This window comes from Salvelinus namaycush, chromosome 28 (assembly GCF_016432855.1).
Source record: "Salvelinus namaycush isolate Seneca chromosome 28, SaNama_1.0, whole genome shotgun sequence".
Taxonomy (NCBI): domain Eukaryota; kingdom Metazoa; phylum Chordata; class Actinopteri; order Salmoniformes; family Salmonidae; genus Salvelinus; species Salvelinus namaycush.
Window position 1 is genome coordinate 32,725,334 of NC_052334.1, and position 12,965 is coordinate 32,738,298.

Genomic DNA, 12,965 nt, shown 5'->3' on the forward strand with positions numbered 1-12,965 from the left:
TGATACGCGATCCCATCTGGTTTGGGCTTAGTGGGACTATCATTTGTTTTTCAACAGGACAATGATCCAAAACACACCTCCAGGCTGTGTAAGGGCTATTTGACCAAGACAGAGCGTGATGGAGTGCTGTATCAGATGACCTGGCCTCCACAATCACCCTACCTCAACCCAATTGAGATGGTTTGGGACTGCAGAGTGAAAGAAAAGCAGAGCCTAACATTAGCAAGCTAGCTCTCTCTGGAGATGTTCGATCGGGTTCTGGCTGGGCCACTCAAGGACAGAGACTTGTCCCGAAGCTACTCCTGCATTGTCTTGGCTGTGTGCTTAGCGTCGTTGTCCTGTTGGAAGGTGAACCTTCGCCCCCAGTCTGATGTCCTGAGCACTCTGGAGCAGGTTTTCATCAAGGATATCTCTGTACTTTGCTTCATTCATCTTTCTCCCTCCTGACTAGTCTCCCAATCAATTTTAGATTAAGGCTGTAATGTAACAAAACGTGAAAAAAGTGAAGGGGTCTGAATACTTTCCGAATGCACTGTAGCATTTCTCTTGCGTTCGCAAATTCACTCTGGCTATTTATTCCAATTTCAGAGTACTCTCATCTGAGTGTGCCAGAGCGCAGAATAACTTATTCATTTACGAACGTGCAACACCTACTGAATATTACCCGTGTCAGTAGACGTAGGCAAAGAAAGTAATAGTTAGTCTCGAACACTCTAGGTAACATAAATCTCATTGTTTATCTGTGCAATTTTGACGGCCAACTAGCTGAAAAAGTTTGAGAGGGTTTATCTAATGTTCTTTCGTTAGTTTTGAGCTCATTTTTCTCTGGCTAGCATTAGTTGTTGATCTTTTTGTTGTTGAGAGAGAGCCTACCTTTTCATGGTTGTTTGATCAATAGGACTGTAAAGTTCCCAAATGTAAGAGTACTCCCAAGTGGTATTGACATATTTGCAGAAATCCATTCAGGTGTATTTTCTGGTTTTTGGAGAATGCTTTCTAATGATCTAAAGTTGCACTGTTGCAACTGCCTGTAAACACACAGGCCTGTTCAAAGTGAATGATGGCAGGCCTGTGATGCAAATAAAGGCCTAATGTAGCTCTGAGTGGCTATGACGCACCCGGTCTGCATAGACTCTGGTCCTGGACGAGACAGATGTTTTTATTAGATTTTATTTCCTGCCGTGTCTATTAATTGTCCAAACACACGGCCGCTTTCCAATAATATATTGCTATAGAATCTTCCCAAATTCCTTAGTATACGTAATATTCTTCCTGGGGGTGTATATGAACAGATTTTAATAAGATTTTTATGTTGCTAAAATGCTGTCAGGTCCACTGTAAGGCCTCTAAGTGCAAGTGAAATAAATGTGTAAACACTTTACCTAGCAGTCAACCTGTTTGCACCGATCCCTTGTAATTGTGAAATACAAACCCCTGCCCTCAATGCATTTAATTTATTCATCCAGTCGTTCATTCCGATTACGGTAGCATTTACTTTTTTTACTGTATAATATAGTCAATTGTACAGTATTGTAATGTGTGTCAATACAAAGTACTTGCTTTGATACTGTATATATATTACAGTAGGTGTACTATTAGAAGTGACGGAACAAGACGGAACTGCTCTTCCTCCCGGGGAAGGCCTGCCCGCTCAAAGACCTCTCCATCACCGTTGACAACTCCACAGTTTCGCCCTCCCAGAGTGCAAAGAACCTTGGCGTGATCCTGGACAACGCCCTGTCATTCTCAGCAAACATCAAAGCAGTGACTCACTCCTGCAGGTTCATGCTCTACAACATCAGTACAGTACGACTCTAGTACTTCACACAGGAAATGGCTCAGGTCCTAATCCAGGCACTTGTCCTCTCCCGTCTGGACTACTGCAATTAGCTGTTGGCTGGGCTCCCTGCTTGTGCCATAAAACCCCTGCAACTATCCAGAACGCAGCAGCCCACCTGGTTTTCAACCTTCCCAAGTTCTTTCATGTCACCCTGCTCCTTCGCACACTCCACTGGCTTCCAATCGAAGCTTGCATCTACTGCAAGACCATGGTGCTTACCTATGGAACAGCAAGAGGAACTGCCCCTCCCTACCTTCAGGCTATGCTCAAACCCTACACCCCAACCCGAACATTCCGTTCTTCCACCTCAGGTCTCTTGGCCCTCCCACCCCTAAGGGAGGACAGCTCCCACTCAGTCCTTCTCTGTCCTGGCACCCCAATGGTGGAATCAGCTTCCTCCTGAAGCTAGGACAGCAGAGCCCTTGCCCATCTTCCAAAAACATCTGAAACCCTATCTTCAAACAGTATATTACATAATCCTCCTCCTCACCTTGAACCCCGCCTCCCCAAATAAAAATAACACTTAACCAGCACAAAGACAAAAAGTACAAAGATAACTTTTGATTGTCTTTTATTAAGATCCTATATATAACATTTCTAAATCAGCACACATAGCCATAGCCAACACACCATATATATTGTCCTTCCTCCATTAACCCTGTTTCCTTCCTTTATCCTATTCCTTTATAAATACTTCCTTCGTCCATATTTCTTTATGCATCCATCCTTTCTTCCTTTATCCTATTCCTTTATAAATACTTCCTTCGTCCATATTTCTTTATGCATCCATCCTTTCTTCCTTCGTCCATATTTCTTTATGCATCCATCCTTTCTTCCTTCGTCCATCCTTTCTTCCTTCGTCCATATTTCTTTATGCATCCATCCTTTCTTCCTTTATCCTATTCCTTTATAAATACTTCCTTCGTCCATATTTCTTTATGCATCCATCCTTTCTTCCTTCGTCCATATTTCTTTATGCATCCATCCTATCTTCCTTCATCCATATTTCTTTATGCATCCATCCTTTCTTCCTTCGTCCATATTTCTTTATGCATCCATCCTTTCTTCCTTCGTCCATATTTCTTTATGCATCCATCCTTTCTTCCTTCATCCATATTTCTTTATGCATCCATCCTTTCTTCCTTCGTCCATATTTCTTTATGCATCCATCCTATCTTCCTTCATCCATATTTCTTTATGCATCCATCCTTTCTTCCTTCGTCCATATTTCTTTATGCATCCATCCTATCTTCCTTCATCCATATTTCTTTATGCATCCATCCTTTCTTCCTTCGTCCATATTTCTTTATGCATCCATCCTTTCTTCCTTCATCCATATTTCTTTATGCATCCATCCTATCTTCCTTCATCCATATTTCTTTATGCATCCATCCTATCTTCCTTCATCCATATTTCTTTATGCATCCATCCTTTCTTCCTTCATCCATATTTCTTTATGCATCCATCCTATCTTCCTTCATCCATATTTCTTTATGCATCCATCCTTTCTTCCTTCATCCATATTTCTTTATGCATCCATCCTTTCTTCCTTCATCCATCCTTTCTTCCTTCATCCATATTTCTTTATGCATCCATCCTTTCTTCCTTCATCCATATTTCGTTATGCATCCATCCTATCTTCCTTCATCCATATTTCTTTATGCATCCATCCTATCTTCCTTCATCCATATTTCTTTATGCATCCATCCTTTCTTCCTTCATCCATCCTTTCTTCCTTCATCCATATTTCTTTATGCATCCATCCTTTCTTCCTTCATCCATCCTTTCTTCCTTCATCCATATTTCTTTATGCATCCATCCTTTCTTCCTTCATCCATATTTCTTCATGCATCCATCCTTTCTTCCTTCATCCATATTTCTTTATGCATCCATCCTTTCTTCCTTCATCCATCCTTTCTTCCTTCATCCATATTTCTTTATGCATCCTTCCTTTCTTCCTTCATCCATCCTTTCTTCCTTCATCCATATTTCTTTATGTATCCATCCTATCTTCCTTCATCCATATTTCTTCATGCATCCATCCTTTCTTCCTTCATCCATATTTCTTTATGCATCCATCCTTTCTTCCTTCATCCATCCTTTCTTCCTTCATCCATATTTCTTTATGCATCCATCCTTTCTTCCTTCATCCATATTTCTTTATGCATCCATCCTTTCTTCCTTCATCCATCCTATCTTCCTTCATCCATATTTCTTTATGCATCCATCCTTTCTTCCTTCATCCATATTTCTTTATGCATCCATCCTTTCTTCCTTCATCCATCCTTTCTTCCTTCATCCATATTTCTTTATGCATCCATCCTTTCTTCCTTCATCCATCCTATCTTCCTTCATCCATATTTCTTTATGCATCCATCCTATCTTCCTTCATCCATATTTCTTTATGCATCCATCCTATCTTCCTTCATCCATATTTCTTTATGCATCCATCCTTTCTTCCTTCATCCATATTTCTTTATGCATCCATCCTATCTTCCTTCATCCATATTTCTTTATGCATCCATCCTTTCTTCCTTCATCCATATTTCTTTATGCATCCATCCTTTCTTCCTTCATCCATCCTTTCTTCCTTCATCCATATTTCTTTATGCATCCATCCTTTCTTCCTTCATCCATATTTCGTTATGCATCCATCCTATCTTCCTTCATCCATATTTCTTTATGCATCCATCCTATCTTCCTTCATCCATATTTCTTTATGCATCCATCCTTTCTTCCTTCATCCATCCTTTCTTCCTTCATCCATATTTCTTTATGCATCCATCCTTTCTTCCTTCATCCATCCTTTCTTCCTTCATCCATATTTCTTTATGCATCCATCCTTTCTTCCTTCATCCATATTTCTTCATGCATCCATCCTTTCTTCCTTCATCCATATTTCTTTATGCATCCATCCTTTCTTCCTTCATCCATCCTTTCTTCCTTCATCCATATTTCTTTATGCATCCTTCCTTTCTTCCTTCATCCATCCTTTCTTCCTTCATCCATATTTCTTTATGTATCCATCCTATCTTCCTTCATCCATATTTCTTCATGCATCCATCCTTTCTTCCTTCATCCATATTTCTTTATGCATCCATCCTTTCTTCCTTCATCCATATTTCTTTATGCATCCATCCTTTCTTCCTTCATCCATCCTATCTTCCTTCATCCATATTTCTTTATGCATCCATCCTTTCTTCCTTCATCCATCCTTTCTTCCTTCATCCATATTTCTTCATGCATCCATCCTTTCTTCCTTCATCCTCTGTAATTTCTTCTGTACTTCTTTATTTTCTAATTCAGCTAGAGTTACCATTAACGTTGTGTTGCAACTATAACTAATAGCCTAACAAATGAACAACTAAAAAAAGTACAAAGACTTAACTTGATTGTCTTTATCAAGACATTGTCTATATCAACTTTCAAAATCAACACAAATAGCCATAGCCAACACGCCATCTATCTATTTTCCTTCCTCCATTAACCCTGTTTCATTTATTTAAAATGTTTCTTAATTCATCCTATCTGTTCTTACTTCTGTCTTTTCAACCTAATAAAAAGCTCCAAACATGTTTCCTGTGGTCATTTCCCAAGCCAAACAGCTGGCGGACTTTTTCCATGTCTATTTCATCCACTCTGTCCTGATGAATGTGACAGACTGCCTTCTTAGACCACTGAAACTCCTCTCGACTTCAGCAGAGGATGCAGGAAGAAACATTAGTATGCGAATGAGGGCTTCTACCTGGTCAAAGGAGACCGGTGGACCTCAGGCATCTGATTCCTGAGAACAGATGCAGCTTCTGTACTTGTTTTGTACTGGTATTGCATCTTGAACATGGCCAGCTGCACCTCAAGTGATCTCCTGTTCAACTCCTGTCCACCACTGCAGCATCCATCTCCCCAGAGAGAAGAACTTCCTCCAGTTTAGTCTGACTTTCCAGGCCACCCTGTTTGAACCTCTCTGTTAGCTGCACATCAACTGTGTCAAGCACATTGAAGAGCTCAGCCCTGTAGAAATCCTCTGGGGATGTGAGTGAGTATGAAGCAGCATTTCCAGTGAAGCGCTTTGGATTACAGATGTGGGGCATCTGAATGGGCTGGATTTTGATCTTGGCAATCAACTCTGTTCCTCGGCTGTAGATCTGTTGAAATTGGCCCTCTGATCTCTTTGCCTTCAGGGTGGTCTTAACACAGTCCACTGCAGCGAGCATCCCAGCAAATGTCTCTATTCACATTTGTAAGGTGCGAATGAGGCACTCCAACTCTTCCATTAACTCAGCTGCTACAAGGAGTCCTAGGACTGTGGTCCCCTTCTCAAATCTCTCAGCAATCCCCTTGCTGTTGTTTCTGTGTCTGATGAATCAGATGTGCTCATTTCCTCCAGGCTGAACAGCACAGACTCGTACTGACCTAGCAAAGAGCTCAGTGCTGGAGTCCTAACAGTCCACCTTGTTGGACACAAGGGCTTTAGGCTTGTGAATGACCCACACTCAGATGTCGCTATTTCCTTAAATGTTGTTTTGTATTTGCCTGACTGGTTGTGCAGGCAGCCCAGCTTGTGGAGCCACTTCAGGCCATCACGTCACAGCGGAAGATAAGCAGGCAGCCTGGGTGACTAGATTGACACTGTGAGGGCCACAATGCACATACAGAGCCAGTGGCTGCACTGCTCTCAGCCTAGCCTGTGTTCCTTTGATTTTCCCTGACATGTTCGCTGACATGTTCGCTGCACCATTATACGTTTGACCTGAAAGAGGCAAATTCAGGTGGAGTAGCACATCTGTGGCAACTTCTGCCAGGTTCTCTTCAGTTGCAAGGGAGACTTCATAAAAACCTACAAAGTCCTCAAGAGGCACTAGATCGTGAACCACGTAACGGAAACAGAATGACTCTTGTTCTATTCCCCCGACATCTTGTGTACCATCAATAATTATGGAGTACTGGAGCAGTGGTAGATGGTGGATTCTCTTTGTGATGTCTCTCACAATGCTGTTGGCCAATATGCTCAGGATTTTGTTTTGGATTTGTGAGCTTCTATGATCCTGACTGAGTTTCAGCCATGTAGTGAGTACTGGAACATCTTCAGCTCTAACTTTCAGTAACTGGTACAGATTATCTTCGGTAGCTTCATGGCCCCTGAGAACTGATCCCTGACGTGCTAGAAGATGGACAGAACCTGCTACTTTCCTAAGGCAAGACCTTGCTTTGTTTAGCTCTCCAGCTCTTACTGTGTGAAGTTGGGTATCCACTGGCTTTGATTGGTGACAGCGAGTGGTAACGGCAACCTTGTGTGCATGGCTGCATGCACGTGAAGAAAACTGGAATAAGGCACCGGATAAGTTTAGGAATCCAGAGTGCACAAATGCAGGATCTGCATTTTTTTGCAAGAGGTGATTTCTGGCTTTTAATAGCTTTTGTGCAATTAAAGCACAACACTCCTTTCACAGTGGGAACATAGAGGAGCCACTGGAATTATTTGTACCACCTATCCAGAAACCGAAGTGTCTTGTTTGACAGCTTCTGGTCTACCACTAGTTTTGGGTTTGGCTGATATGGTGTGACGTGGACATTGAGGTCTACTTCCTCAGCCTCTCCTATGGGTTCTATTTCTTCAACTTCCCCTGGAGAGTCTACTGTCTCAACTTCCCCCAGAGAGTCTACTGTCTCAACTTCCCCCGGAGAGTCTACTGTCTCAACCTCCCCTGGAGAGTCTACTGTCTCAACCTCCCCTGGAGAGTCTACTGTCTCAACCTCCCCTGGAGAGTCTACTGTCTCAACCTCCCCTGGAGAGTCTACTGTTTCAACCTCCCCTGGAGAGTCTACTGTCTCAACCTCCCCTGGAGAGTCTACTGTCTCAACCTCCCCTGGAGAGTCTACTGTCTCAACCTCCCCTGGAGAGTCTACTGTCTCAACCTCCCCTGGAGAGTCTACTGTCTCAACCTCCCCTGGAGTGTCTACTGTCTCAACCTCCCCTGGAGAGTCTACTGTCTCAACCTCCCCTGGAGAGTCTACTGTCTCAACCTCCCCTGGAGTGTCTACTGTCTCAACTTTTTGTAGTTCATTTTCAATACATTTGCTAACTGTTTTCACTTTGTCATTATGGGGTATTGTGTGTAGATCAAAAAATACATTTCATCCATTTTTAATTTAGGTTGTAACACAACAAAATGTGGAATATGTCAAGGGGTATGATTGAATACTTTCTGAAGGAACTGTACATGGCATTTAAAAAAAAATTTTTTTTACAGGTGTTACATAGAAAGAATATAGTTACATTATTTTATATAAATTACATCTGGATAGATAGTACAGATATGGTATACATTATATATCGTTTTTTTTGTCGTAACTATTATAGAACATGAGCTTTTAAACCCATCCGTCAGCTACTCTCATGATACTGTATGTTTTATTATTCGAAACTACTGAAAGGAGAGTAGTTTAATTCAATGATACTAATCATATTATTATATTCACCTCTGCCCCGTAAGAGACTTGTCTTCCCTGGCTGCCTGACCCTGCTGGGACCCCTGTCATCATCTGGTCACCATCCTAAGATGAGGCATGACAAATGATTACTGTCGGGTGTACTGTCTGTGTGCCATAACAGTGAAGCCCACAACCCCCCAATATAAAGTACTTAAAATTATAACCCATCTCTAAAGCATAGACTGCATTCTAGATGCAAGACTGACAGTCCATTTCACACACATGATAGTTTTAAATATGGTCTAAACTAATCATATTTGGGGTTATGATAGTGTAAGACAGTTGTGCTATGCTTGTGGGGCATTTATACATTGATTCTATTCTTTGATAATATAATGGTTCAATGGTTGTATTTAGTTGATATTTTGCAAGTACAAGTTATAGTGAATGGGTAGGGTAGCTACAATGGAAAAGGTAGGGCAAGCATACAACTGTACAAAATCATCTTCTGCAGTTGTAATATGCTTGCCCTGCCTATTCCATAATTGTTAGTTGTATGTATTTTACCACTAGCCATTGAGGACCAACATGTCTACCATAACCACTCTCATTGGCACTTATGTACAGACCCCTGTCACCATCTGATCCTGCTAAGATGAGGCAGGCATGACAAAGAATTACCTTGGTGTACACATGAATATTATTCAAGCATTGAATCAATGGTTCAATAATTGAAATTATTCCCAGATCCCAGACTGTGGCTTTAAACTTAAGCTTCTGTCATGTAGCAACTTAGACCTACCCGATCAACTCAAAATTGAACTTTTTGTCCATTCATTGATATTGTTATAATATACTGCAAAATTCACCTGAGCTCCGTAGACTGATCTTCCCTGGCTGTCTGACCCTGCAGGGACACCTGTCACCATCTGATCCTGCTAAGACATGATGAGCATAGTGTTGTGAACTGACTGTGCAGCTTGACAGTGAAGCCTGTAGAGCTGTTTATTACTATATCAGTGTGAAAAGTAGGGAGTTAGCTAGGGAAACTGACAGATCAATAACGTTACATTGCTATACTGAATAATAAATCTCACATTGCACTGAAAAAACATCAGAATATCGGTCTTCAATCGTTTGGCTGCTGGTTTCGTCTGGTTTGATGCAGGTGTAGTGTGATTGAGGCAAAAATAATAATTTTGGCAAGCTCTTGCACGCCGGTACATCAACTGGCGAAAGCTAGACAAATTAATTTACTGTTGAAACGGGACAAAACAAAGGTTACAAAACAACATTTCCATACACACAACAGCTATTAGATAGTGCTATAATAATAGCCACCTCATATCGCCATCTGACAGATGCCTAGAGCTGAACTGGCTAAATTCATTTGACTCAGTTGAGAGGGGATGAAACATTAGCTAATATCAGTCAACTAAAGGGTAGCCAGTATCTGCACTGCTTGCTTTTACAACTCAGAGAAAGAGTGCAACACATCCACATCGTCAGCAGCTGCATCTGTTCAACTGTCCCTTGCCAGTTCTAAGCCAGCCTTTCAGAAGCATTGCCTTCTCACAGCCTGTCCAAACGCTCTGTGGTGGTGTCCGGGCGGTTCTAAATCTAGCCGGCTGACACAGCCAGACAGCCTACCTGACCGCTCTGCTCTGAGGCGTCCGCATGGTCCTTACACACACCGATGACGCTTTTTTTGTATCACAGGGCAATGATAAAACCGGGGGTGACAAAAATGCAGTTTAAGAATGTGGGGGTGACATGACCCCCGCCCCGTCCCCAGTGAAAGTTTTGCCCCTGTGTACTAATATTAAATACAGAATTTTACTTGCCACAGAGCTGCCTGTAAATTACTGTCAAATTCATGGTAACCCCTTAACTGTATGTGTGTGTGTGTGTGTGTGTGTGTGTGTGTGTGTGTGTGTGTGTGTGTGTGTGTGTGTGTGTGTGTGTGTGTGTGTGTGTGTGTGTGTGTGTGTGTGTGTGTGTGTGTGTGTGTGTGTGTGTGGTAGACTGTTCTGGCCCTCACTGACGTAAAGGAGGATGAGTTTCGATTTGGTTTCACTGTGTCCGCAGGCTTAGGCTAGGAAGGCATATAATCCTTAATACTTTGTGAGGAGGGTTCCAGCCAGGCTTTGCTCAGGATCCCCATTTCATATTTGCCGAGTGGAGGGAGTGAAGTGGGGTGCTCAGAAGCATTCTGGAAGCACCGAAACTAACCCAATTTCCTGCTCCATTTCCCCCGCGCGTCCTATTCCATGGAGGACAGAGTTTACGACACAGCACACACACACACTGTCAAACCCCTGGCCAGAGGTCATGCCGAGGCAGTCAATGGTGAGCAGATTGTGCACTCGACAGCAAAGTGACTCCACACACTCAAGTCATTTTAAAGTCACAAGATTAAAGAGTGTTGTAATTTTGTTTGGTTAGAGGAAGGAGCTGCTGCCAGTGTCTGGGCCCTCTGTGAAGTCCCAGTCTGGTCTCATCCAGTTTGCTGAGGTCCAGTGGCAGAACCTTACAAACCATATAGTCATAGAGCCATACAAACCGTCATCCTGATCTCATTGGATCCCTCAGGATATTTTCTTTTCCCTCCCTTTTTAATGAGATTTTTAATTAGCATGTTATTTGTATAATGAGATCAGCAGGGTAGATGGTGTCTGGTGGAGGAGAGAGGGGAGCAGAGAACACTGGGTCTAACGCTGTTCAATAGACCGCCCTGGTTCCTCTTCAGTCATCACAGCAGGAGAGGGAGGAAAGATGATCGGAGGGGTGGAGTGGGGGAAAAGCGGATGAGAGGTAGGAAGGACTGGGGAAGGGGAGGAGAGGACAGAAGAGGAGATGAGAGGAAGGGTACAGGGTCCTGTGGAGGAGTAGAGAAGAGAGTAGGTTTACAACATGAACATAATCTGAAGCGGAAAAGTCTCTCCTCTCTTCTTTGCTCTCTCATTTCTTTCCTCGTGCCTTAACACTGACCTCTCCCCAGCCGGGACAAGCAGGATCAGGAAGCCAAGGCTGTGTGTGGTTGTGACTCCTGGCTTTATTACACGTCAGGCTTTTATAGGACAGGAAATACGGTCTGGCCTTCACCTAGTGTATAGTACCACTACAGGCTTCTCTCCATGATTTATGTCATCAGGGTTGCTGTGGCGTTCACTCTCTCTTTCTCTCTCTCACATCATTCCCCTCTTTTTCTCACCCTTCTCCTCACCCTCTTTTCTCTCTCTCTCTCTCATTCCCCCTCTCCTCCCCCCTCATCCCGTTCACTCTCTTTTCCAGTCAGATCTACTGTATAGAGAATGCTCATGGGCAGCTGGTTCGAGACCTTGACTTCAATCCCAACAAACAGTACTACCTGGCCAGCTGTGGGGACGACTGCAAGGTCAAATTTTGGGACGTGAGAAACATCAACGAGCCTGTCAAGAGCCTGGAGGAGCATTCTCACTGGTGGGCACCTGTCACACTGTACACACACACAGGACATGCACGCACAAACACACACACACATAGCAGATATACAGTTGAAGTCGGAAGTTTACATACACCTTAGCCAAATACATTTAAACTCAGTTTTTCACAATTCCTGACATTTAATAAAATAAAATAACATTTAATAAAATAGTAAAAATTCCCTGTCTTAGGTCAGTTAGGATCACCACTTTCTTTTAAGAATGTGAAATGTTAGAATAATAGTGGAGAGAATTATTTCTTTCAGCTTTTATTTCTTTCATCACATTACCAGTGGGTCAGAAGTTTACATACACTCAATTAGTATTTGGTAGCATTGCCTTTAAATTGTTTAATTTGGGTCAAATGTTTCAGGTAGCCTTCCACAAGCTTCCCACAATAAGTTGGGTGAATTTTGTCCCATTACTCCTGACACTAGCTGGTGTAACTGAGTCAGGTTTGTAGGTCTCCTTGCTCGCACACGCTTTTTCAGTTCTGCCCACAAATGTTCTATGGGATTGAGGTCAGGGCTTTGTGATGGCCACTCCAATACCTTGACTTTGTTGTCCTTAAGCCATTTTGCCACAACTTTGGAAGTATACTTGGGGTCATTGTCCATTTGGAAGACCCATTTGCGACCAAGCTTTAACTTCCTGACTGATGTCTTGAGATGTTGCTTCAATATATCCACATAATTTTCCTTCCTCATGTTGCCATCTATTTTGTGAAGTTCACCAGTCTCTCCTACAGCAAAGCACCCCCACAACATTATGCTGCCACCCCGTGCTTCACGGTTGGGATGGTGTTCTTCAGCTTGCAAGCCTCCCCCTTTTTCCTCCAAACATAACGATGGTCATTATGGCCAAACAGTTCTATTTTTGTTTCATCAGACCAGAGGACATTTCCCCAAAAAGTACGATCTTTGTCCCCATGTGCAGTTGCAAACCGTAGTCTGGCTTTTTTTATGGCGGTTTTGGAGCAGTGGCTTCTTCCTTGCTGAGCGGACTTTCATGTTATGTCGATATAGATACTGTGTATGTGGATAAAGATACTTTTGTACCTGTTTCCTCCAGCATCTTCACAGGGTCCTTTGCTGTTGTTGTGGGATTGATTTGCACTTTTCGCACCAGAATACGTTCATCTCTAGGATACAGAACGCGTCTCCTTCCTGAGTGGTATGACGGCTGCGTGGTCCCATGGTGTTTATACTTGCGTACTATTGTTTGTACAG

The 12,965-nt window shown here is 42.6% G+C and overlaps 1 protein-coding gene across 1 annotated transcript in view; it reads left to right on the top strand.

The window, feature by feature from the left end:
- Nucleotides 1-12,965, top strand: part of eipr1 (EARP complex and GARP complex interacting protein 1) — a 79,371-nt gene that overhangs the window by 56,264 nt on the left and 10,142 nt on the right. The window contains exon 7 of the mRNA XM_038967763.1: nucleotides 11,567-11,734. Within this exon, the coding sequence (XP_038823691.1) occupies nucleotides 11,567-11,734 (168 nt within the window). The remainder of the gene's footprint in view (nucleotides 1-11,566; nucleotides 11,735-12,965) is intronic.